The following is a 26,383-nucleotide window of genomic DNA, read 5'->3' on the forward strand; positions in this document are numbered from 1 at the left end:
TCTATATGCATCCGAAGAAGTGGGCTGTAGCCCACGAAAGCTTATGCTCTAATAAATTTCTTAGTCTCTAAGGTGCCACAAGTACTCCTGTTCTTTTTGCAGATACAGACTAACACGGCTGCTACTCTGAAACATGTATGTCTGTTGACTCTTCAATGGATTATGAAAAAAATTCCTGTTAAATATATAAAAATAGGTCAAAAGTGACATTTTGTAGAAAGACTAAATTAATTAGTATTTCACTGTTTTTAGGGTGTTTTTTTTTCTCCTGAGAACTAGTTCATCTCATTTAAAAATTTAAGGGCAAATACTCAGCTGGAATATATTCTCATAGCCTCACAGCACCCCTGTGAGGTAGGGAACTGCCATTGTCCTCATTTTACAGATGGGGAAGTGAAGTACAGAGAGGCTAAGTGACTTGCCCACGATTCTGTGATGGAGCAGGAAACAGAATCCAGATTTCCTAAGCCCCAGACCAAACCACTGGACCAGCCTTTTTCTCTATAACCCTGCATATCTAAGACACAGATGGTGAAATAATGTGAAATAATGATTGACCTTCACCCCATGCACAGAGTAAGCACAAACCCCATGTGCTGCTTATGTCCCACTTAACCCTCAAACCACATGGGACTTAAGTTGTGCAAATGCCCTGTTGTGCCCCTTTGCCTAGGGATGATTATCCCCCCCCTTCGCCCCCAAGACATGGAACCCAGCTATTGCTGTGCACAATAAATAGCTGTGACAGGTTCATTCTTTGTTTAAATTGTACCATTCTGGAACAGCAGCTAAACCACAATACGACTATTCTTCGTGTAACATCTTATGTTTATTGTTTTAAGTTACTATAAAAATTACGGTTTGTGTTGTAGGTTGGTTACTGGAATGACATGGATAAATTAGTTTTGATTCAGCATGAACCTTCCCTTGGAAATGAGTCAGCCATTGAGAACAGAACAGTAGTTGTAACTACAATTTTGGTAAGTTTTTTTCTGTGGTTTTTCTGGTATATGATCCAGACTACTTTCTGGTTATAGTCTCATTTAGTCTGTCAGATCTGGGGGGTTAGTGGGAAGGTAAAAGCTGCATATTTTAAATTTCTTGATTCTCAACTCTGTACAGAATATTTCTGGTGTATATTTGAAATCTATTTTCTCAAATCAAATTAGGGTAAATTCATCCGCTTTACATTTTTATTCAGTTTTTCCCATTGTTCACTGAAATAATTCTCAGAAATGTAAATTAATTCTATCAACCTCTGATTGATAAATTGTGGCTTTCAAGATGTTGAAATAAAAAAATGCTAACGGGAACAAATGAGAAAAGAAAATGAAATCAGGCTTCTGTACTACCAGGTGTCATTCGGTTAATATGCTATGCTTAAAAACAGCTCTATGTATTAGATTTTAAGAGCTTGATCCTGCGATCCTGGCACAAGGAACGCAGGATCTGCCTTTAGTAGTGTGTAAACTTCTAAACTGTATCCAGATAGTTAGCCCATGTAATAATGGGTTATTTTCTTTTCTATATAAACAGTACAGTAAACCTGGAAATTGAATTGGCATGTCTCACACAAGCCATTTCTTAAAAAATGAGTCCTGATATTGTTTAAGTTCAGTGTTTCAATGGAAAAGAAATAGTTAATTTTAACTGAATATTTTTCAGTGGTGCATAGTCATTCATTTTAAAGAATTCCTCAGAAGAGAGGAAGATGTGATTACTACATTAATCCACATTATAAAAGAAATAAATATATAGATTTCAAAATTACTTTTTCAAAGGAAGTCGTACAAACATATCTTTTAAACCGAATATCTAACGTATTTTTCCCTCTGAAGTCAGATGTGCCCTTTAAAGCTGATGCTTGTCAAAGCAGACTGGCAAAGGGTGACCTTTACCTGATTATTTTAAAAATTTCACACCTCTGTTCACTGCCCTTTTCACCTATCTCATTAGTCAAGACTTTTTTTTAACCATTCAGGATAAGGTATGTCTCAAATGAGAAGAAATATTCTTTATGTAATGTCAGTGTTCTTAAGGAGAATTATCTAAATTGATGCTGAGTTGAAAATAAACCAAGGGAAAAAGTAAAAGTGTTGCTGGGAAATGTTCTGATTTTAAGAATGCAGTTAGTTACCATATTGTTTGTGTTATATACAAGGGTTTATGCATTAACTAGGTCCTGACAAATCTTCTATTGAAGGTTATCATTCTGAGATGCAAACCGAACAACGTACTATACAGCAATTCAGAGTGTAACTCCTAACCTAATTGTGTAATTTTTTGCATGGGACTTTTAAAAATATATGTATCTTTTTCCTAAAAAAGACACGGTAATAGAAAAATTATACTTCAGTACAGTCCTCCTCTTTTCAGCCTCTGATGAAGAATCCTATTTTAAGAAATTGATCAAGGAAGAAAAGAGTCCCACGATGCTGCGAACATTCCTAACTAAGGCTCAAGTATTAACCTGCAGTGTAGTAACATTGAGCTAATTTTCCCATATGGATTACTGTTCCTCTGACTGGATGGCCAGGCACTGAACCACCAAGAAAAGCTCTGTGACTATTCTGAAATGTCTAGAACAGATGATGTTAACCTTCAACTGTGCCGAGCTGAGAAGAAAATGATGTGAATAACAAGTTCTGAATTGAAAATTTTCCTCTCATACCAATCCTCATATCTTTAATTGGGGGCTCCCATAAATGAACAGTGTAATTTCTGTAAATAGCTCCAAACTTAGGAGAAGCAAGTAAAAAAAACATTAAAAGGATGCCTGTTTGCCAAACGTATTCAAGGGGAGGGAGGGAAAGAGGGAGCTTTTTCAATGTATTACTTTACCTGTCCTGTTTGCATATGTGCATAATAAATGTTATCTTTAGCAGAAGTTTTCCAGTCCATGTATAAAAAGGACTGGTCGTATCATTTTTCAAACCAAGATGCTGAATGAATTTTACAAAGCATGCCCAGTTTTCATGCAGCATGTCATTTTGGAATAAATACAATTATCCGAAAATATACCTATTGACCTAAAGTGACCTGCTCAATGCTTTGATATCCAGATGCAAAAGAAATTTGATTGGAATAAAAATATATGGGAAAATTCTGTCTTTGGCTAGTCATGCATATCTCCCATTGACTTCAGTAGGAGCCGCACAGTTGGCTCTGAAAGCAGAATTTGACCCCCAGGTCTTAATAGTCATCTGCAAAGGCAACAGATGTAGAATCTACAAGCTCTTAATCACAAAAAAGCAACATATTAAACTACAGTACATTTCAGAATCTTGTCATTTTGCTCTTCCCTGTACTTTACTCATTCGCAAATGCCAAACAGGGACTGGTGACCTCTTCACTGCCCTCTTCATATTGAAGGAAAGCTGATTCAACGTACATGAAAAATATAATTTTGGCTGCATGCGTTCCTTCCAGTATTAAACTGAAAAGCTTGTGTGATCAATGCTGTCAAGTTTTTCAGTCTGTGGAAGACCGATATCTAGGCATAGTAAAAGATTTAACAGTTGTCAGCATGGCATGCTTTAATTTTTGTGTGAAGTAATATAGCACTGATTATTTCACTTTACTGTCTTATTTTGTATGTGTCTATGCTTAATTTGCTGTAATTTTACATTTTATTATTAAATATAAGATATGTAATAAAAGAAACTAGCTCTATACCCAAACAAACAAGTTTGATACTTTCGACTTTGGCAAAATACTATGGTCACCTGTAGTACAGTAAATATGCTTAGATTTTATTTTAAATTTTTGATTTATCATAAAGAAAAATACTCCTGGGAGATTGCTAGAGTGAAAAATTGAGACCTCTATTCTAGTGAACATTCTTATTTAACTGATATTTAGTTTTAATATAGCATGGTACAGTGAGCTTTAAGCATTTTTTTCAACACAGTACTTCAATATAATATCAATATAATAGGTATCAGAAGGCTAAGAGTGTAAATTACAAACCTTGAACCCAAGAAACATTGGGGTTAAATAAAACAAAACCAAAGCCCCTTAATGTCATTTCTTGGTCAAGTAGTTCTCAAGAAATCCAGCATTATGTACCATCCACAAACCAATCGTACATTTTAGAATCCCCATTGACTTCAACACAAGTTTTATCAGAATCAATAATGAAGAACTGAGCCATTTTCTTGCACAAAAATCTTTTTTCCACATTATAATTTATTTTTGCAGTGTTTTAGAACGTGCAAAAGGGACTTCATTAAAATAGGCCAACCTTAACGAAACAGTGTCACGGGTAGTGTTTTTTTTCTGACTTCCATTATTAAGTTGTGGGCATTTTACTATACACATCAATCAGCAGGAATGTAATGGAATGATTTGTTTCTGTCTGGAAAGATACTTGTTTCAGTCACCCATTTGTGTTTCAGAATGTTAAGTATTGTTATAGAATTGTGAATATAGAAGTAAAGCTTGTGTCATTTTAGTGATCTATGTTCAGTGCTCGTCACTGATCATTTCAATGTGGACTTTGTATGTAATTTACTTTCCTACAGATTATCATTAAACAGCTCAAACATTACAATGTTAAGTCCCTTTCAACAATAGCATATTTTGCACTAAGTAATTCACATCTGTGTTTTCATTAGCAGGTTAGAGTTTATAGTCCTAAACTGTAATTGTGACTGTCTTCTGCAAGAGATTCTGTAGAACAATCGATCTATCTCAATGGGATAAATAGAATTTAGCATTAAGATATGACTAGGTGTGTTTTATCGATTATTATGTGTCATCGTTACAGAGTGTGAGCTTTCAATGTCATCTATACAATGTGTAGGTTAATGATCCAGTAAAACTTGTCCTTTCATGTCCTAATGCTATTATAATTAGAGGCTGCAACAAAACAGTGGATCCAAACACCCCCAAATTTTCAAGTGGAAATTCAAGCCCACTTCCTGATCTGAATGTGAAAATGGCCTTTATCATAATAATGCATCAGACTGAATGCCTGATCTAAATATCCCTAAACATTCAGTTTGTAGTTTGAGCACATCTCTGATTATAATATAGCTCATATGGTAGACACATTTTTTATATATCCTACGTAAAGTAGTAGAAAGGAGAGGACAACCTAGCAAGAGAAAGGTAGTACGTGTTCCTGCTACTTTAATAGTATTACACCTCTGCCTCGACATAACACTGTCCTTGGGAGCCAAAAAATCTTACCACATTATAGGTGAAACCGCATTATATCGAACTTGCTTTGATCTGCTGGAGTGTGCAGCCCCGCCCCCCTGGAGCGCTGCTTTACCGCGTTATATCAGAATTTGTGTTATATCGGGTCGCGTTATATCGGGGTAGAGGTGTATTTCACATTTGTTGGTTTCACTCTATTGTTCTTTCCAACTAAGATCAGGGTCACATTGTTCTAGGCGCTGTACAAACACATAGTAAGAGCCAGTCTCTGCCTCAAAAAGTACAGTCTAAATAGGTAAAACCGACAGAGGGTGGGAGGGGAAAGAAAAGCACAAAGAAGTGAAGTGACTTGACCAAGATTTCCTGACCAGGTTTCTTGAGTTCCAGTTCAGTGCTCTATCCACTGGATGGTACTGCCTTCACTGAGATCCCATCATGTCCCTCCTGGTCCCCCAACAACACCTTTCCTCAGCAGTTCTTCACAGGAGCATGAGTTGATGTGAAGATTGAATTCGCCTTTTTAAAAGGAAAACCAGGAGTATACAGAGTTTCCAATTTATTTTACTATCTAAAGGCTACACCTTCAAAGCAGTCCAGCCCTCAGGGAGGAACACATGGAGAGTCAACGGCTGGGTGCTGGGTGGGGAGGGGATGTTGAAGTGGCTTCCTCCGTGCTTCCTCCACACTCAGCGCCTGCCTGAAGCAGCTTGTGCCTGGTGTGTATTTAATGTTACATGTTGTGTTTTGTTCAAGAAAAGCTGAATCCAACAGTTTAACCAGTCTCTGACTCGGCTTTTTTAAAAGAGAGTAAAAAATGAAAAGGTGCCAGGGCAGTGCAGTTGAAGGTTATAAGGAGGTTCTGTGAAGAAGGGAAATCTGACAGGGCCTAGCCACACTTTTAGCTAAGCCACTGCAAAGTGATGCATTGCCTTTGTCCTTGGTTTCTTTTCTTTTTTTTTATCAGTTTTGTTTACAGTATGGGGAGGCCCAAATTATGGTTAACACTGCACATATGAACAGGAAGGTACATAAATGCATTCCTAATTTTAAGCATGTGAATAGTCCCGCGGAGTCAATGAGGCCACTTGTGCTTAGCCATGTGCTTAAGTACCTTCCTGAACTGAGTATGTAAGGAGATTGGGGGTGTAAGCAGCTCCTTCCTCCCACCCCTCTTCTCCTGTGTCTGCACACAACATGGATGTGATTGAATTAACAGTGGATGGGAATGCCAGGAGTGGGTGTAGGCTAGCATAATTGGCAGCACTTACCACCCTCAGGAAGGTATGTCTGGGTCAGGCCAAGGTCACTGCCATCCATCCTCCCCATTCCTGGCCTTCAACAGGCAGCACTGGTGGGGCGGAGTGGTGACTACCCCTTTTAGAAATTGTAGCAAGTGACACTGTGCGGTGCTTTTCCTTCAGTATCCAGGATGTATTATGTTATGCATAGTACAACTAAAGTAACGCATTGCACTACTGCATGAGTCCTAGAAGTGCTTCATAAACTCCAGCCCTCCAGAGGTTCACGTGTGATCTGCTGTTGTCATCCTCCAGTTTCCTGGGGGGATTTAAAGATGTATAAAACATCACCTGACCAGTCAGGATATGACTTTGCAAGTCGGCGTCCAAAGTCATCATGGACACTTCTCTATGCTCAGGGCCTTTTTTAGCTGTCCTTAGTGGCAAACACTCTAAGCTGTGAAAAGCCTCAAAGGCAGAAAAGGTCACAGAAAAGCCATGGAAAGGGGACTCCACCCCAGGACCATTGCTTGGTGGCAGCACAGACTGTGGTAACATTGAAGAGATGACCGGGGAGGCAGGTCATGGCTAAGGGTAACACATGCATAATGTGCTCAGAGACCTGCCCCTGGGTTGAAGAGAGAATTGCTTTCTCCACCCTCCCTGAGTTGTGTTGGGCCTTAAACATGGGACCTTCTCCTCATGCAACTTGAATTTAAGTGAAAGAGCTGGCTCTTTCCTTTCAGATTACACAGTCAGTGTTCTTTCTCAAACTCTGCTGCAACCATGGGACCAACCAAAGTTACAGAAGGGGTGCACTTACAAAAATAAAAGGCTAATGACACTAAAAAGATACATAACTCACTGCTTTTCCTCTTCTAAAACATAGACGTTTGTGTCAAATTCCGCTCTTGGATGCATAGACAAGGAGCCAGTTGCTATCAATGGGAGCTGTATGTCAGTGTCTAAAGGCAGAATTTAACCTGAAATATTTACAAATACCAGGTGCTTATATTACGGTTAGCTTACACAATTTCCCTGTCACACTTATGTGTTTAATATTTGGTGTGGGGCTATCAGACACTACAAAATTGCTGCTACTTACACATGATGTCCATGTGATCATTTCAATAAAGAATACTTAATGTACGCATTTGAACTTTTACTTTTGCCTATGTTCTAATTAGGCATGCAGTAAAAGATGTGAGTATGGAAGAGGGCTACACTGGTCACTGTTAAAGAATCAACATTTGCCAACTGTTATCATTGGTATCTTCTATACTGAGGAGAGGAGAAAACTGTGGTGACTCAGAAGTTTTTATGAGGTAGACTTTTGGGAAATGGTTACTTTAATGGCAAGTATTGTACTTTGAACTGATTATCAAAAAAAATTATGTAAAATAATTGAAGATATCATGTATTATAATTTTCATAAAAAGAAAAATACTAAATTCTGAATCCACAGGGTGTCAAAAAAGGCAGTATAATAATATGGGAATATTGTGACATTTCATTTTGTGCAATCACATACCATATATTATCATTACAGTGTAATTTACATACAGAACATAATATCCATTTTTCTGAGACAATTTTACTTGCAATTTTCTAGCTCATTTATGTTATAGAATGACTCTACAGTGACTTCTTTTTGCATACAGTATGCAAAGACAGCATTCTTCTAACATTACGCTTGTCTGTGCATATTCGTTAGTGCGTCCCAAGAAACATAGAACCTGCACTGTCTCTGTAAGGGGGAAAGTAGGTATTTCCTCATGAGCATATTAGTGATTTCTATTAAAATGCAAATTGCCTTCTAGTAGCCAAGGCATGGCCAAATATTTTAAACAATGGAAAGCAAATAACCAGCCAGACTATGCATCTGACTATATATGTAGAGGATCCACAGCAAGTGAAAGGATGTACATAGTTAAGTCAAAAAGGTTAGATTATGTCCTTACATTACCCAACATGCATTTGCATTATGTAGCGCTCCAATTGTTAGTCAGCCTTTTAGCTTATGATATATGGCAAATTTCTATTGTGAGCTCTCTCACTTAAAATGGTAAATTTCATATAAATTCTTGAATTGTGTGTGTTTATAATAAAAGGGTTTTTTAAGGCTGATTTTATAACATTTATAAGCTAGTTAATAATGTAAATAGAATATATATATATAAATAACATGGACTTCTGTTAGTGCTTGGAAATATACACGTGCTAGTGCTATCTGTGAGCTTTTGATAAAATACATATAGTGTTCAATCAGTGGATTACATGTTGCTGTTCAGAGTCTATGCTGTATACTTCTCCTTTACAGTTCTACTTCTTTCATTATAGGAAGCCCCATATGTTATGTTCAAGAAAAATCATGATACATTTGAAGGGAATGACAAGTATGAAGGATACTGTGTAGATCTGGCATCAGAAATTGCAAAACATATTGGTATCAAGTACAAAATTGCCATTGTCCCTGATGGAAAATATGGAGCAAGGGATCCAGAGACAAAAATCTGGAATGGGATGGTGGGAGAACTTGTTTATGGGGTAAGCATACCAATTTTTCAAGTAGGATTTAACTTCTCATAACATTAGTCATAATATTTGAAATATATATGCATTTTATTTGATCTGGGGCAAAGAAAAAAATAAAACAATCAGAATTCAGTTTGAGCATTCATAGTGCTTTCTGTTATTTTGAAGTTAAAATCACAGATATTTTTACATGTTCTACTATTTACTCAAATAATCTGTTTCTTTTTAATATTAGTAGATTTTACAGTTACTAGACCATTGTGATCATCTAGTCTGATCTCCTGCAAAACTCAGGCAATAGAATTTCACCCATGTTACTCTTGCATCAAGCCCAATAACTCAGCATTGGATGGGGTATATCTTTTAGAAAGGCACAAAGTCTTGTTCTAAAGATTTCAAATGATGTAGAATCCACATGGCAATGTGTTGTCAGTGTGATCCATAACTAGATTATTCAAAATTAAACCAGCATTTTTCAGAAGAATAGCATCAATGATAGGATTTAAGAGTGAAAATAACCAGTTCTGAAACTATGACTGTACATTCTGTCACGATCCATGGAAAGTCTCCTCAGAATAGAACAAAAAGTAAGATTCCTGAATACAGATAAAACAGGAACATTGAAAGAAACAGATTGTGGTTCCAAAAAGAGGGGAGAATATGTAAGGAGACTTGCAGCATCTATTGTTACCAAACCTAGAGAAAGCTCAGAGAGCCACCTAGTGGCTCTTCATCTTGGTGATAACTAAAAATAATCCTGAAATTATCTAAGTGAGAAGGTTTACACTAGCATGCACTGCTGTGGAGCTTGCATGAACCTGTCTATAGAAAAAAAGAAAAGAAAAGAAAAACTGAGTGAGCAGAATTTCACCCTAAACTCCACAAATTTTCCAGGATCCATCCAATTACAATGAAGGCCAGGACCATGCATACCAAAGCCCTGTGCCTCTTTCCAGCTCCCCAGGAGCCTGGTTCCAATGGTGCAGTTTTGCCAGATTTTCCCCCACAGGCAGCAGCTCTTGGAACCCCCATGCATGGACCTGGGGCTGTCCATGCACTTCAGGAGAGTGGGAGATGGTGCCACAGATGTTGCTGATTTCTCTTTCCACATGAGAGTAGGGAGATTACCTGTGCAAAGAAGAACCTACCTGTGCAGTTCCCAAGGAACTATCCCCGTCTCTGTTTTTAAAATGTGGAAAGGTGCCTGACCACCATCTAAAGTGTGAGCCTCTTCTCTAGCAGCATGCAGGCAATGCGACTGTAAAATTCCATCAGGAAGGTAAAACATGACAATTTAGCAGAATATCTTTATTACAGGAGTTGCAAATGAAGAGCCAAATCCTCAAGTGGTGTTAATCAACATAGTTCCATTGACTTAATTGGAGATGCACTAGTTGAGGATCTGGTCCTAAATGTTAGAAAACTTTGAATAGATTGAGAGATATTTCATAAAATATATGAAGAGCCGGTAGAAACTTTTTAAGTGCACCCAGTATAGTTGAATCATGAGAGAGATGATGGCCTTTCATATAGTTAGAACCAACTCAGAGAACTTGCAAGCAGAGTTTGAAGCCTGTTTGTTCTTGAATAATCTATCTCATTAAAGGCAACCAGTTGCAGTACTGACCAAAAAATACCAAGGGTATTTAGCAAGCTCAAACAGCAATTAGTGCCACCTAGATGCTAACTTCAATAGAAATGAAAAGAATGCAACCTGCGTGCCATATCCGGTGTTGCAAATGAACTGTGTGAACCAGACACCCCATGCATGTGATAAATACTTATTTTTCTGTCAGGGAGGGAAGTGATGAAAAGTCTCATGACACTTAGCAATTGAGCGTAATAGTTCTTGTGCAGTTCCCATTTTATCATTTAGGAAGAATGGAGACTCAGTTTGGTTCTAGGAGTGGACTATTGGAGTGTGAATGAGGCCACCATAGAGCACACCAACTGGCTGTGCTAGAAGAACAAACGATAGTGTGCTTCCTATCTCTGCCTTTATTTGCTGCTATTATTTACAGAGTTTGTATCAGCAGTTCTTGTTCCCATTGCTCAACCCAAGTCAGTAGCTGCTTAGGATCTCCATAAAAGAGGGTGGGGAGAGCTCCTCCACCCCCAATCACTAGAGTATCTTGAGCACCTTCCAGTAATGTATTAAGTGATGTGACTGACATCTGCCACGTGCAATTTGTTCTCCTTATTCTCTCCCCAGTGGAGAACTATGCATGCATTGTCGTAATGTTTATTTTTCTAGGGGGTTGTTTTGGTTGGGGGTTTCTTGGACTCCATAAATGCTATCTAGAAATCCCAGTCTACTCTCCTGATCTATCTAAGTGACAGTAATAGTCTTGACAACACTCTACAGCCCTTGATAACTAGCTTATTCACAGAAGCACCTTGTGGTGATGAATGCCGTTAGCGATTTGCAACAGGTGTTCCTGGATGCACTAGCAGTCAACCCCAATTAAATATTCATTCTCCTGACACAGAATGTTATTCTTTCACTGTGTAATGAATAAGAAGGTCATTACCCATTTCTGTCAAAGTCTGAGAAGTGATGGGATTCTAGAGTTCACATTTTTTTAATTTGCTTTGTCTAAGACAGCACAAAATGAGTGGTGGTCTGGGGAAAGACTAAATATTATATTTACTCATAGGGATGGAATATAGCACTCCAGCAAGTAAAACTGTCCTTAGCATCAGACCTAATCTTGCCATGATACCTAAAGTCTGAAGGATCCATAACCAATCCATGCTTGATAGTAATTCAGCCTTGACTGAAATATTGTCATAGATGCAGGATTTTCAAGTGTATGCTGTTGCTGTTCAGCAAAACTCCAATTTCACCAGGCACAAAATAAAGTAGAACCTCAATTTTATGAACAGCCAGTTATATGAAAGAGGTGTTGATGAAGAACAAGTCAACATCCCTTCACATACCGATGCCTTCAGTGCATTGGAAAGCACTTTGCAGTGCTCTGAAGGACAAGAAGGAAGTGATGCACCAGACCTACTGTAATTTTGAGAGGTTCAATTTTATGAACTCCTCTGTCCCCAACTAGTTTGTAAAACGGGTTCAACAATGTTGAGTCATTATTTGTATGAACTATTGTTCCTTTTAGTAATTGCTTAAATCCATAATTGTATATCTTTACTTTTTCTGGGGAAACCATAAAGTAGGAGGTTTAGTGTTTTGGTGAACACATCATACTGAAATAATTATAAGAACGTGTTCCTTAGATAACCCAGAGAGCAACCCTCGTCAGAATAAGAGTTTATGCCTGCCCTAATATGCAAAACAATATACTTGTGAAAATCACACCAGACACTGCCAAGTTTTGTGGACAGACTGTGGCAGCTAAAAGTAAATCCAGTTAATTGATGTCTAAAAACCCTGCTTCATCACCAGTCCAGCTAATATCACAGAACTTGAGAGACTTACCAAGAGCCTTGGTATACTCCCAGTATCTGAAGTCTTAGGTGATACTTTTACAGACCAATAATCAATAACCAAGTCTACTACTTACAGTGAGAGTTAGTAAATATGCCAAGATATTGTCAGTATACAGAAGACTAGAAGTTTCTCTGAGTCTTTCAGATATCTAATTATGAGAGTGCTGCATTAGCCATTCATGCTCACAGTAAGTGAAACTTCAGAGAAAAGAAGATACGGCATGGTGTTCAAATTCAGCAATTAAACTGTTCTTCTGCAAAGAGGGGATTTGTATATGTGATGAAATGCAACTTAGAGAAAACAAGCAACATTTAGAGTAATTGTGGGCTGTTTCACCAAGTAGACAAATCATCATGATATTGCCAACCCCAGTGTTCTAAAATCATGAGTGAGGCCCAAGAAATCATGAGCTTAGCCTAAAAATCATGAGATTTTATATATGTGTGTGTATGTATAAATATATATATAGGGTTCTTTTTCTTTACTTTCTGGTTTTTGAGAAACTTCCTTATTTTAATGAAAACTGACATTCTCATGTAATCACAGCTCTCCAAGAGCTGGGGCTTTAATAAAACCACCAATTTTGGGAGATTTGCAATAAAATTGTGAGAGTTGGCAATGCTGTTGTAATGTTTACCCAAAACAGGTATTGCTCTAATGGCTGCCATGCAAGCCAGTGAGATTTTCAAACATATTTGAAAACAAATTGTTGCTATGAAATTGGTTCAGCATTTTCAGTGGCTGAATTCAAGCTGTCTTATTTCACACTCTAATAACTCATGTTATCAAAAGTTCTAAAAGTCTCAAATTACAGCTGTATGGTTGCCTCTAAGGGACAACCCATTACACATGTATTCTCCAAAAGCCTCTTCATGTACATATCTATATATGAATGTGGATAGATGAACTAGGTCAAATCCATTATTGCTTTAATTCCAATTGAACTCAGTGAAGTTATACTAGGGATAATTTTAGCTTATATTGTTTCAGATTTGCACAGTGAGAAAATTACTGCTTGGTGTATAATTATTTTCAGTTGGTGCTTAAGTTAAAATTGTACAGTGGGACTTTCAAGCACAGATATAATCTTAGGATCTGGCAGAATTTCTGCTATAAGTCTCCATTTTCAGAGGTTTATCATTTGGCTACAAAACTTGCTTCTAGCTGGAATGTTTCTCATTCCTGAACTATTTTTAACATATAGATTTTTTTTTTAATTTTAAGAGTTTTTAGGCATTTCAAATTTTACAGGACTACAAAAACTTACAACATTTCAGATTTTCTTTCTGATTTTGTATCATACAATCAACTTGCTCAGAGGTTAATTCAGCAAAGCATTTAAACACATGCTTAACTTTCATCATGTGCTGACATCCCATTGAAGTTAATAGGACTTAAGCATGTGCTTAAGTACTTTGCTGAGTTGGGATGGCCTTAATCACATGCTAAACATTTTTAAGTGTATTGCTAAATTGTGGCCTATGAGCCACATTCCTAAGGATGCTAGTCCATAAGATGAATTTGCAGCATTTTAGTACTTATAAAATAAAATTAAGACACTGATGCCATGGAGGCTTGGGAATAAGTCTTGGCTGCCCCTGTGTGGATGTCTTGGGGATTTGAGAGGAGGACAACAGAGGGACACTATGCATCACATGCACACAGGAGCCAGGCAGAATGCTGCCACTAACAGTCCCAGGGTACTACTCTGCACCATTGATCTCGGTGAGTGTTTTCCCCTTGATTTCAAAGAGTACAAAATTAAGCCCCTGAACACAATAGTGGCCCAACTAACACACCCAGTAATGCTCCATAGCTTAGACGAGGCATGGCCAGTCAGGTTGGTTGAAATGCGAGGGACCTGCTCTCTCATGATATCACCTGGAGGGAAGTGTGGTGATGGTGGATGGCAGAGATGCTTCACAGTACCACCACGCAGTTGCCACATCTCCGCTGCCCTGTCCCATTCCATGCCTCTGGCTGCAAAAGCCAGATTTTAGCCCTTAAAGCCTAGCTACTGGGCCAGATGCAGCAATTGCTCATCATGATGTTTTTTTAAAATGTATTAAGTGTTTTAGGCCCATAATATAAAAAATGTTAGGGAACTATCAAATACACATGTATACTACAGATAATACCCAGTCATAATCTATGGTGCCATTACAGTGCATGCTGTGAATGTGTGTTAGCCACACACATCAGTCTGCTGTTATTTTCCTTCATATACAGTATATTTTGGATTTGGGGCACAGTACTGTATTTTAATAAAACATCCATCAATGTAGTCAGTGTGCTGCATCAGCATGACCTCCCTACACAAGATCTTTTACTTTTATAGGAGAATTTTATTCCAGGTCTAAATTAACAAATCTAGTATCAGAGGGGTAGCCGTGTTAGTCTGGATCTGTAAAAAGCAACAAAGAGTCCTGTGGCACCTTAAAGACTAACAGATGTATTGGAGCATAAGCTTTCGTGGGTGAATACCCACTTTGTCACCCACGAAAGCTTATGCTCCAATACATCTGTTAGTCTTTAAGGTGCCACAGGACTCTGTTGCTTTTAACAAATCTAAGCAACCTGGCATAATACAAACAGGCTATATGACAGCAGACAGCATGATAGATTCTTCTTTTTCATTCATGAAGGATAACCATGCATAGTGATTTCATCTTTTTTGATAGAATGTCTATGCAGATCCACTGGCCAAAACATCCCAGTGGGGGCAGGGGAATAGTCCAAGGCTGCATCCATGAACTACAGTGACCCCCTGTACAAAGGCAATGCTAGAGCTCCACGCCTGGGGATTGAGGATCTATTCCAAATGAATCCCAGAGAGATTCCCTGGACAAAACTATTCAACTCAGGCTTTGCATAGGGGTCTGGAATTTGTCCCTATGGCGCTTTTCTATGCTTCCTGTGGGAAGAAATAACTTATCACCAGCTCTGTCATACTTGTACTTATTAAGGAAACAAGAGAGAAATTTAGGCCAATATCTTATTTTCTCATAAACCAAGATATACATTATTTATTTTTATTAAGTATTCGTGCTAGAGACTCACCTAGAAACCCAGTCAGGATTGGAATTTCCAATATAAACATACTAGATCCACGTATTCTTGTGTTCGTCTCAAATTCAGGTTTTCCCCATAAACTGTAAAGGTGGTGAATGGAAGCACCACACTTTTTCATTTCCATTCCTAACGTGCTGCCTTTTAACATGATCTAAGGTAACACCAAAACAAACGTATGAACGCCCTGATCCTACAAAGACTTAGGCACATACTAAACTTTACAGGTTTAAATCTTTGCAGCATCCGGGCCTTAATTTGTTTCTTTCTTTCATTTCTATGTTTCTCATACTATTTGGAGTGCACATTGGTATCATTTATTTGCTTCTTTTCCTGCAAGAGGGATCATATCAGACAGAAAATTTGGTTATAAGTGACTCTCTCTGGTGGGTTTGTAGACAGAACTAGTACTCTGCACATTCGGTGGGGATAGCATGGTTATAATTTTGTTTTAGGTTTACCTGTTTTTTTACTTCTCTTACTTTAGCAATCGAGGTGATGCCTCAAATGATCTGTTTTAGGGTTTTATTCGGCAACCCATCACCATAGTATCTGAGCCTTCCACATTATTTGTACACTGAATTATCTGTATACTGCCTATAAAAATATAAACCTGCATTTTATTTTAATAATAGATTGCATTAATGAAAAGAACACATAAATAAACCTAAAATGTGCTGGTGTTAAAGCTGTAATTTTGGAATTAGCTGCTTAGATGATTTTATAAACCAAATTCAATTAATCTATGCATCTATATTTCTTTTTCTTCTAGAAAGCAGAGATTGCTGTTGCACCTCTGACCATCACTTTGGTACGAGAAGAGGTCATTGATTTTTCTAAGCCTTTTATGAGTTTGGGGATATCCATTATGATAAAAAAGCCCCAGAAATCTAAACCAGGAGTGTTTTCCTTCTTGGACCCTTTGGCGTATGAGATCTGGATGTGCATAGTCTTTGCCTACATTGGTGTCAGTGTGGTCCTGTTCCTAGTTAGCAGGTTTAGCCCATATGAGTGGCACACAGAAGAGCCAGAGGATGGGAAAGAAGGACCCAGTGATCAGCCTCCCAATGAGTTTGGCATATTCAACAGCCTCTGGTTTTCCCTGGGTGCCTTTATGCAACAAGGATGTGATATTTCCCCAAGGTTTGTGTCAAATCTTTTAACTTTTGCATTTTATCTTCAACACTGATGATGCTGGGGTGCATAAATTCTTCCTTCTCTTCTTTTACTGATGGTATGTAGAAGTTCAATGTTTGTAGAGTTTTTCCATTTAGAAACTATAGAGTATTAGAGAAACTGCTTAGGAATTTTATCACTATTGGTACTTTTCAGACTTCAGTGTAAATAAATCAGGAACAGTTACTTATTTTCTCAGCTGATAACTTGTGCGCATTGGGGCAATTCCAATGACTTCATTAGAACTATACAAGTACTAAATCTTGCCCATTGTATCACAGTAGTAACAGTGTGCCGTTATGCTGACTATTTGACCTGCGTGAATGAATTTCCTCGTTTTGTTTCATATTAAATTGTACAGTCACTGCTTGCAGTGAATCACTGTGTATAAGAGAGAAAATGCTTTTAGTGACTGTTTCTGATAAATACTATATAATTGCCAAACTTAAAGAGTTGGACCCGAGCAACCAAACTTCTGCGGGAACTTTTATTTGAATCACTCACCACCAGCTCATTAAACGTTAAGGCCAATTTTTTCCCAATGTGGATGCCTAAACTTTGCATTAACAGTGGGATTTTCAAAAGTGTTCAGCACTGGCCTAACTGCTGCCGTTGAAGTCCATGGTAGAACGCCATTGATTTCAATGAGAGCAAAATTAGCCCAATGATGAGCATTTTTCAAAATCTCACTTTAGAGGCAAAATCATGGATCCTGGATCACATATTCACTTTGCAATCTAAGAGAAATAGCCAACTTAAAAGTGCATCATCTCTTTACCATTTAAATACCTTTGTTTTGTTTTTAAAATGTGGTATGGATTTGTTGGTCAAAATCATGACCCAGAAACAGCCATCTTGTTAGCAGACATTATGAAAACTTAGAAAGTTCTGCTCAATTCAACTATATTCTTCCTAGTCAATTTCTTAGCCCTTTCTTGGGCAGACTTTCACCTGTGTAAAATGTCAGCAAAAGTGAGTGTTGGGTTTCCCAATGGGGACAACCTAGTGGCAAGTACATAGGATTTGGAATCAGGAACTTCCAAGTTCTCACCTTGTCTCTGACACTGAATTCTTGTGCAGTCTCGGGAAAGTCACTTAAGGTAAAATTTTCAAAAAGTGTCTAAATGACTTAGGTGATATAGGTAATTCAAAGCCTTTCTCATTGAAAAGTCAATGGAACTTGGATTCCTAAGTATTTACATCCCAGATTTAAGTGTTGCTGTGCTCAGCATTGCAATGCCTCACTGATTTAGGAACATCAATCCCTTTTAAAAAGGAGATTTAAGTTCCTGAGTCAGTTAGGTGTTGCAATGCTGAGCACAGCAATACCTAAATACATCTAAACATTTGGGCCTTAGTCACTTTTGAAAATGGAAAAGTTCATTGAAATCAGTGGTTGTTAGGCACATAGGTGCTTTTGAAAATCCCAGTAAGCACCCAACTACCTTTAAAATCTGGCCATAAATTACTTATGTGTTTTTTTTAAATTTACCCTTTGGCCTTAGTACTTCAACCTCTACTCAGATAAGTCTCCTTGAAGTCAAGTTTTGCCAGAGTAAGGACTGCAGGATAGGCCCATTAATCCACGTACTTCAGATTTCTAATCAGATTTCTAATCTGTAAAATAATGATAATCCTTCTTCATCCAACCTCATAAAACTGTGGTGAAGATTAATGAAATAATATTCTCATTAACAGGAGAATATTCACTGTTAATATGAAAAGTATTATATACAATACAATGTGAATATTATTCAACAACCAAACATGCTTCTGCTTGTGGCCTATTCAGGAGTCAAAGCCAGGTTTCCAGAGGTGGTAGAACTAATTCATTGCACCACCTAGCTCCCAGAGCCTTTCTAGTTTCATATTATTATGTTGTATTTTAAGGCAATGTATATGAAATAAAACAGTATGTATCTCAAGTTTGTTTGCTACACTAAATAAGGCTGTGAAGAGTACTGTTTCCTTTCAGAACATATGCTTAGATAACACACAGAGGAGGAAGGATGATATTGTGCATAAGGCAACTGAGCAGGAGATATAAGAGCTGGGTTCCATTCCTGGCACTGCCACAGACTTCTTGTGTGACCTTGGACAAGTTACTTAAACTCTCTGAGCCCAATCCTGCTCCCTTTGAATTTAATGGCAAAACTCCCTGACTTCAAGGGCAATAGGAGCAATCTTTTTTCTGCCTGTTTTCTCATCTGTATAATTGGCAAAGTATTTACATCAGAGAAGTGGTGTAAGGCTAAATATTCATTAATTTTGCACAGCATTTTCCTCAGATGACAGGTGGCACCGAAATGGAAAGTATTATTTATTACTTATTTATTGTCAATAGTCCTGTTGTTATTATGCACAGCTTCTTAAATAACTACATGAAACTACGGGTTTTCAGAGCTGCGGGAATATGTACTCGGGTTGTTTTCCTATAAGTGGAAAATTACATATAAGTGGCAATCGTGTTCTAATACTACATGCAACATATTGTACACTCACGGGAGCTTGGGGACTTTGAGTTTTGTTTTATATTTTAGAAGGAAGAATAGAGCCCACCTTGCTTTACTATTTTCAGTCTCCAAAAATAGATACTTCTTGTTACAAATCCTGTATAGTGTAGTCTAGCAGCCATTTCCTGTATTAAAAAGTATCAAGAGAACAACCACTAGAGAGCATTCGCAATGCCTTGTACAAATAGCACTGTTTATATACTGCATTTTAAATTCTAGGCCGCATAATCTATGAGGGGAGTGTTGTTATGAAATATACAGTAGTATATTAAACTTATAAAATCTCACACCCATTGACTGTTACTTATTAATAAATACCCAGTAATAATGATATCTCTCACTCTCTCTTTCTCTTTCTCTCCTTGACATAAGAGATAGGAAAATGTGCATTATCTTATTCATGTTTAGATCCCTCTCAGGTCGCATTGTTGGAGGTGTTTGGTGGTTCTTCACACTCATCATTATTTCGTCATACACTGCTAACCTCGCTGCTTTCTTGACTGTTGAGCGAATGGTCTCGCCCATAGAAAGTGCAGAAGACCTTGCCAAACAAACCGAAATTGCATATGGAACACTGGACTCAGGGTCAACAAAAGAATTCTTCAGAGTAAGTTGGCATGCTTAATAAGGGCCATCCTCCCTACAGACAAGTGTACGATGAAATGTTCAGAATGCTGAAATAATGTTCCTTTACAAATAATTATGTTGTGGTTTGTAGCTCCTGCAATACTGAGGTTACAATTTTTACCTCCAGCACCACTTGTTGGCATTTGCAGTCATTTTAATTTGTGGAAAGCTTATTGATCTTGACACATCAGGCAAGGGAACAGCCCTGAGGGATGGTGGAACCAGAGATAATTAGAGCAGCATTGCACTACTGATTCATCTCAAGCTACAGTACTGAAATAATATCCAGCATTGAATGAGCTGTGATGATGATAAGGAGTCTTGCTGTTTTGCTTCTAATCTATAGGTTTTGCTGGGGACTCTTTTGCTGAGGGGAGGCATATGAAGCCTGGAGACTGGATAAAAATTTTACTAATCGCTGACTTACATAGAACATCGAAAATGTGATGTTTTTGTGGGTTTGGCGCATTAGAAAACAGCATAAATGACCAGTCATGTGAATTTGTTGTGTGCTATCTCTATTGATTAGTTCATTTTCATTTGCTTTCCTATATCAGTGTGGTAGGGATGTATTGTTCTCTTCTCCCAGCCGTTTGGAGGCAGAAAGCACTGACATTACCAACAGTACATAAGAACACTGATTGCTCCTTCTGCTTAGTTTTCTGTCTCTAGCAGTTGGAAGTACAGCCCAGTTGGCTGAACTGGTATAAGTCTTAGTGTTTTCACGTCGTTTTTAGCTAGACATTGTTAGCCAGTAGCCTCATCTGAGATTAATTAAATGCCAGGTGTTAGCTAAAGTTCATAGAGAAAAGATGTTTTCAGTAGAAATAAGGAGTTGGAATGTTGTTGTTTTTCTTTTCATTAAGTCTTGTTAAAAGGACACTGTCAAACGCTGGGATGTTCCCCTCTTCCCTTCCCCCAACCCCCTCAAAATAAAATAAAAAGACAGACCATTGGGTTTTGTCTTCAAACTGAAATCTCTCAACTAGGTATACATTTTTAACAAAACTTAAATGTGGTTCCTAAATTACTGACAATATCCCTTTAAGGATTTGACATAGAATCTGCTAAGCATTCCTAACATGTCTATAGTTAGGTATTTTACCACAGGAGATGCATGGAGATATTTTAGAAGACTTTGTAAAAATGTTTTAGTATTATTTTACACCTGTACTGTGTACATCAGTATGGTAGATACCTTATTGAACATAGGGCTAGAAAGGTCCCTGACTCAGAGATTTTACAATCTGGGACTCTGATCTTGCAAACACCTATTCATGTGTTTAGCCTTATGTGCAATCCATTGTTCAGTGTGTGTTACATGTCCCCTCTGTACCCACTCCATAGAGAAGATGGGTCTGTTACAACTTATAACTCTGGATCTGGAGGTTGGCCAAGATGGTGGCTGTCACATACATGGGGGCTTGTCTGGGATTTGAACTGCTGTGATCCTGTGATGCTCTAGATGAGCTTCCTTTGTCCTGAGGAACCCTAATGTGTAACCCTCTGACCACTATGGGTTATAAGGACTCCTTGGTGCCTGAGCTACAAAGTCTGGCTCTTTAACTAACTGCTGAAGAGTCATGGTTCTAGTTTTCCAGGTTCGATCCCTGGTGTAGACCAAAATGATGACCATTGCATGTGAGTAGTTCCATTAACTAAGCTAACACAATAAGGGTAATTAAAATATATAAATGGCTGAGGAATAAGACAGGTTTATATATTCTTAATAGTTCCCTGTTATTTTTTAATATACTTCACATGCCCGTCGTGAAATCTCACTTCTTGTAGGCAATGCTGCAGAGTGAGTATATAGGGATTTGGAAAAAAAAAAAAAAAGAATGGGACCCTTTTTCTGAAGCTTCCATGACACTTTGACAAACTGCAATTTTGAAATAATGAGGTCAGCTCCTTTGATATATGGACGAGCTATCAATCTCAGCCACAATACTTTTGTCATTTTTTTCTAATCATGCTGTAAAGATAACTACTAAAGAGTGCTTTAACTCTGTATTCTATGTAAATAACAATGGCCATTTTAAAAAAGAAATAGCATTTTTGAGTCCACCTGTGGTAAACACCATTCTTTCACTTTAATCTTTGAAAATTAAAAGAAAAGCAGCAAGATCAATTGTGTCTCAACATTCCCCCCCCCCCCGTATTTTAGAACATACAAGCAAACAAGACAAAAGTAGCCACAAAAACTAAATGTAACTGCACATATAAATGTGAAGCTTTAACAAGCACTAGGCTAGCTGGAGCACTTTGTTTAAATCATGTATCTAAAGGCTTATCTTCAAAAGGGTTCTGATCTATGCAATGTTGCCGTGTCTATTGCTAAAAATACTTAACAAGAAATATAGGAGAAACAATAAAGTATTTCCAAAGGGATGCAAACATCTTCACTTAATGTTTTACAGTACAGACATTGAGATCCAGCCTTGATAAATATTAAAGGAAAACCCCACCTGATTCGCTCAGTCCAGCATTCTAAAAGGTTAGAAGACAAAGAGCACTTCTCATCATTTTGGGGCTTCATGCTGCTGGTTACCATTTTATTAATAATTACCATCTCGATGAAAAATGATCACTCATGACCCTGACTGTATGGGGTCCAAATGTCAGAAAATCTAAATTAATTTGCAATCTGCTTTAGTTCTGATTGATCAGCAAAGAGAAAAAATGTTGTTTTTAAAAGTCAACTTAAAAGAAAAACAGAGTTCCTTTCTGACTGTTCTTAAAGCTGGCTGGAAGCTGTGAAAGCTGAACGTTGAGAGCAGTTTGCTCAAAGGCAGAGAATTAAATTTCAGTTGTCTTGCAGAAAAAAAATCCTATATGAAAGGTAGCATTGTCAAGTATGAGAATTCAAACCTCTCACTATTTCCTTATATTATAGTATGGAAAATCTATTGGCTTTCTGTCTGGTTTTCATTCTAGTTTAGCTTATACTGTATATTGAATGTTAATGCTGACAGAGTTATTCAGCTGAAAGTTGCAGGCTTGATAGTGTTTCTATATAGATGAGGACTTGTTAGAACTTCAGTGCATTCTGTTGTTTGCCTGGTGGGAGAAGGAAACTGAATTGCGAAAAAGGTTTTTTAAAAAAGACCTTCTTCAAGAAATGTAGGCCATGATTTGCTAAGACAGAAGAATGAAAATTTTACCTTAATTTATTATGTTTTAGTTTTAAGAGAGAAACCAGTACACTATATTTCCTTATCAAGAATCTAGCACTAAACACTTCAGGAATGATTGGGAAGTAGAGATAGATAAAGACACGTCAGCATTATTGATATGGCGCCTGATTCAGCACTGCAGTATTCCAGTTTTATACCACTCTAACTGAAATCAGTGGAGTTACCCCAGTGTAAAATAGGAATAATACAGCCCAGATCCTGCTCCCTGTTACACAGGTATAAATGCAGAGTAACTCAATAGTTATCATTGTTTAGTCTGCAGAAGAGAAGAATGAGGGGAGATTTGATAGCTGCTTTCAACTACCTGAAAGGGGGTTCCAAAGAAGATGGATCTAGACTGTTCTCAGTGGTACCAGATAACAGAACAAGGAGTAATGGTCTCAAGTTGCAGTGGGGGAGGTTTAGGTTGGATATTAGGAAAAACTTTTTCTCTAGGAGGGTGGTGAAGCACTGGAATGGGTTACCTAGGGAGGTGGTGGAATCTCCTTCCTTAGAGGTTTTTAAGATCAGGCTTGACAAAGCCCTGGCTGGGATGATTTAGTTGGGAATTGGTCCTGCTTTGAGCAGGGGGTTGGACTAGATGACCTCCTGAGGTCCCTTCCAACCCTGATATTCTATGATTCTATGGTTTATGAGCACTATGGAAGTAGTATGAATTGATACCAGGGTAACAGCAGCAGGAGCTGGTTCCATGGACATGACTAGCTGTGTAGGTATTTTTGATGGTTGGAATTTTTTAGCTGTCAGTATTTTTTCCATAACAGGATAAAATGGAGTGCATGCACCAGCTGAAAAAAATGAAGAGATTTTGTTAAGCTCTTACACAAGGCATATTCATGAGACACTTGTGGTAAAATGCTGTTCACTAGCAAACACTGATAAATGTTCCAGCCACAAAGATGTTTCCTTTCACCATTCTCCTGTGCAGCTGGGAAATTGTTCTCTGACCACATTACTAATACAATTATTCAGTAATTGGTACAGATGAATTGTACAGTTTTTCTTTATCTTCTACAGAGTTTCCATACTGACTCTTTTTAAGGTAAATCAATTTAAGTGAATATTTAATTCCTTAGTTCCATATTTTCTTGTAAAATCTCCCCAGTTCCACCCACTCTGCCTGTCATGGAACAAGGTGCAAGGTGCTGAGAAACCTCAACTCCCACTGAAGTCAGTGGGACTTTAGGACTGATTCAACATCTGTTCCTATTCAGAAAAGCACTTAAGCACATGCTTAAGTCCCATTGATATAAGGTTAAGCACATGCTTAAGTGCTTTGTTGAATATGGATGCACATAAGCATTTTGCTACTTTGCGGCCTGGAGGCACTCAGCACCTCCCAGGAGCGCTAGTACCTTGCAGGACTGAGCACAAAAACCTAATTCTGCTTCAATGAGAACTCCTTTCAACTTGTACAAGAGCTGGATGGAGCCCCCTAGAAACGTCTAGTTTGACTAAAAGGAGCCTTCTCCTCCCATGCCAAAGAGGAGGGGAGAGCTGGCGTTTGTTCAATAAAAACACTGATTGATGTGTAACTGCCAGCATTTTAAAAGTTGTGCATTATCTAGGTTTGAATATATGTATCCATGTTGTTGGGGGGAGTAGGGGAGTAAAGGTAGGTGGCTTTTAATTGTACATGTTAAATATGAATGGCAAATATGCAAAGCCTTATTCCTGACAATAGAATTTTTCTTTTTCTTTCTTTCTTTCTTTCTTTCTTTCTTTCTTAAGTTTTAGATAATTACAATAACAAAAAAAATACCATCTTTTCCCACCTATAAGGCATTATCATTTGTAACTGTGCTAACCATTCACCAGGGAGACAGATTTCCAAGTAATCTACAACAAGCTGTAAATTTATCATACATTTCTGGCTGAGGTCTGCACCACTGGTACAATCCTGAGATGATAGGAGGAAGGGCTTGGTAGGCTAAGGGTCACTGATATTGGAATTCTCTCTCCCACAACACAAACAAAAGACCACGATGCCATGTCTTTGAGATCAAAGCTCAATACACCATTTTGTTTCCTTTTTAATAGTGTGTGTGCACATCTGAGTTTTGTTTATACTTGTTTTTAGTGTGGAGTGTATTCCAAAGTAACTACTCAGCCTTTACTCAAGCAAAACGTACTGAAGGCAATACGAGTTTTGACTGAGTAAAACTGAGCATTAAAACTGAGTAAGGCCTTCAAGATTTTATCCAGTATTTGTGGGAGGCCTGTTTTCTTTTTCTCTTTCTCCTGCTCTGTGGATTTTAAGGGATATATTGCCCATTTGTAAGTTTTGGCTTGAATTTTCAGTCACCCTAAAATCCTTTTACTCTGCTCTGGAAGCGAAAACTACCTTTGTGTAGCTGAGACTTCAGGCCTATGATTGCAATTATTTTATTAAGGCTCCCAGAGGCTACAGGGTGCCTAAAATTAAAGTTTGTTGTTATTATATTATTGTTATTTACTGTTTCTTTTAAAATAATCAAAGCACTCAAGGAACTCTCTTGCCCAGGTAAAATTGTCCAAAAACCGCTGGTGTGAGGGATCAGCTTTGATCAATTGTACATTGAGTTGTGGTGCATTCGATGCCTCAATGTCTATGGTGTATCTAATTTCTCTTTAATTTTCTCCAGAGATCAAAAATAGCAGTGTATGAAAAGATGTGGACCTACATGAAATCGGCAGAGCCATCAGTGTTCACTAGGACTACAGCTGAGGGAGTAGCCCGTGTTCGCAAATCCAAGGGCAAGTTTGCCTTCCTCCTGGAGTCCACCATGAACGAATACATTGAACAGCGAAAGCCGTGTGACACCATGAAAGTGGGAGGAAATCTGGATTCGAAAGGCTATGGAGTAGCCACACCCAAGGGTTCTCCATTAAGGTGGGTGGAATAGTATAACAATATAACATGTGTTGTTATAGTATTCCACCTTCCCTGATGTCCCTGATATAGTTCTTTTTGTGTTGTGTGTGAACATGGTATGTTATGTTTTCTTTTACTCCATTTCATATTTTTGATCAACAAGGAGGTAACCGTTTCCAATAGTGATGTAGATTTAATAGCTATAGTTGACGTATCTTTCAAGGCCATATAAAAACCAAACTGGTTGAACACTAGCTACTTCGTCAACCTAAACAAATGTTAACAGCAGCTGTTCTAGCTCACCAGCTTATTTCACCAAATTCAGCCCTAAGTTTCATAATATCAGTAACATTCCTACATTTTATGTTTTGGTTATTGACTCTTTCTGCTATTTTCTAGATAAAAAGCTGCTTGTAGCATCTTATTTCAAATGTCAACATTTAGGAGATAATCAGTACCAGTGTTTAATTTATTAAAACACCTTCTTATCTAGAAAAAAAAAAGCTAAAATTTGGGTTTCTAGCATTATGCATTTCAAGAGTTCCTTCAGACTCACT

General features: G+C 37.9%; 1 protein-coding gene across 4 annotated transcripts in view; it reads left to right on the forward strand.

The window, feature by feature from the left end:
- The window catches only part of GRIA4 (glutamate ionotropic receptor AMPA type subunit 4), a 285,499-nt gene that overhangs the window by 212,204 nt on the left and 46,912 nt on the right, over nucleotides 1–26,383 (forward strand). For 3 of the 4 annotated variants that reach the window (XM_024206590.2, XM_024206586.2, XM_024206587.2), the window contains exons 9-13: nucleotides 873–980; nucleotides 8,742–8,948; nucleotides 16,232–16,602; nucleotides 19,557–19,755; nucleotides 25,597–25,844. In XM_024206590.2, the coding sequence (XP_024062358.1) occupies nucleotides 873–980; nucleotides 8,742–8,948; nucleotides 16,232–16,602; nucleotides 19,557–19,755; nucleotides 25,597–25,844 (1,133 nt within the window). Of the gene's footprint in view, nucleotides 1–872; nucleotides 981–2,376; nucleotides 4,604–8,741; nucleotides 8,949–16,231; nucleotides 16,603–19,556; nucleotides 19,756–25,596; nucleotides 25,845–26,383 lie in introns of those variants that run through there. The other variant, XM_024206588.2, reaches the window with a different exon arrangement.

The sequence above is a fragment of the Terrapene carolina genome, unplaced genomic scaffold (genome assembly GCF_002925995.2).
Source record: "Terrapene carolina triunguis isolate 2854851 unplaced genomic scaffold, T_m_triunguis-2.0 Scaffold138, whole genome shotgun sequence".
NCBI lineage: Eukaryota > Metazoa > Chordata > Testudines > Emydidae > Terrapene > Terrapene triunguis.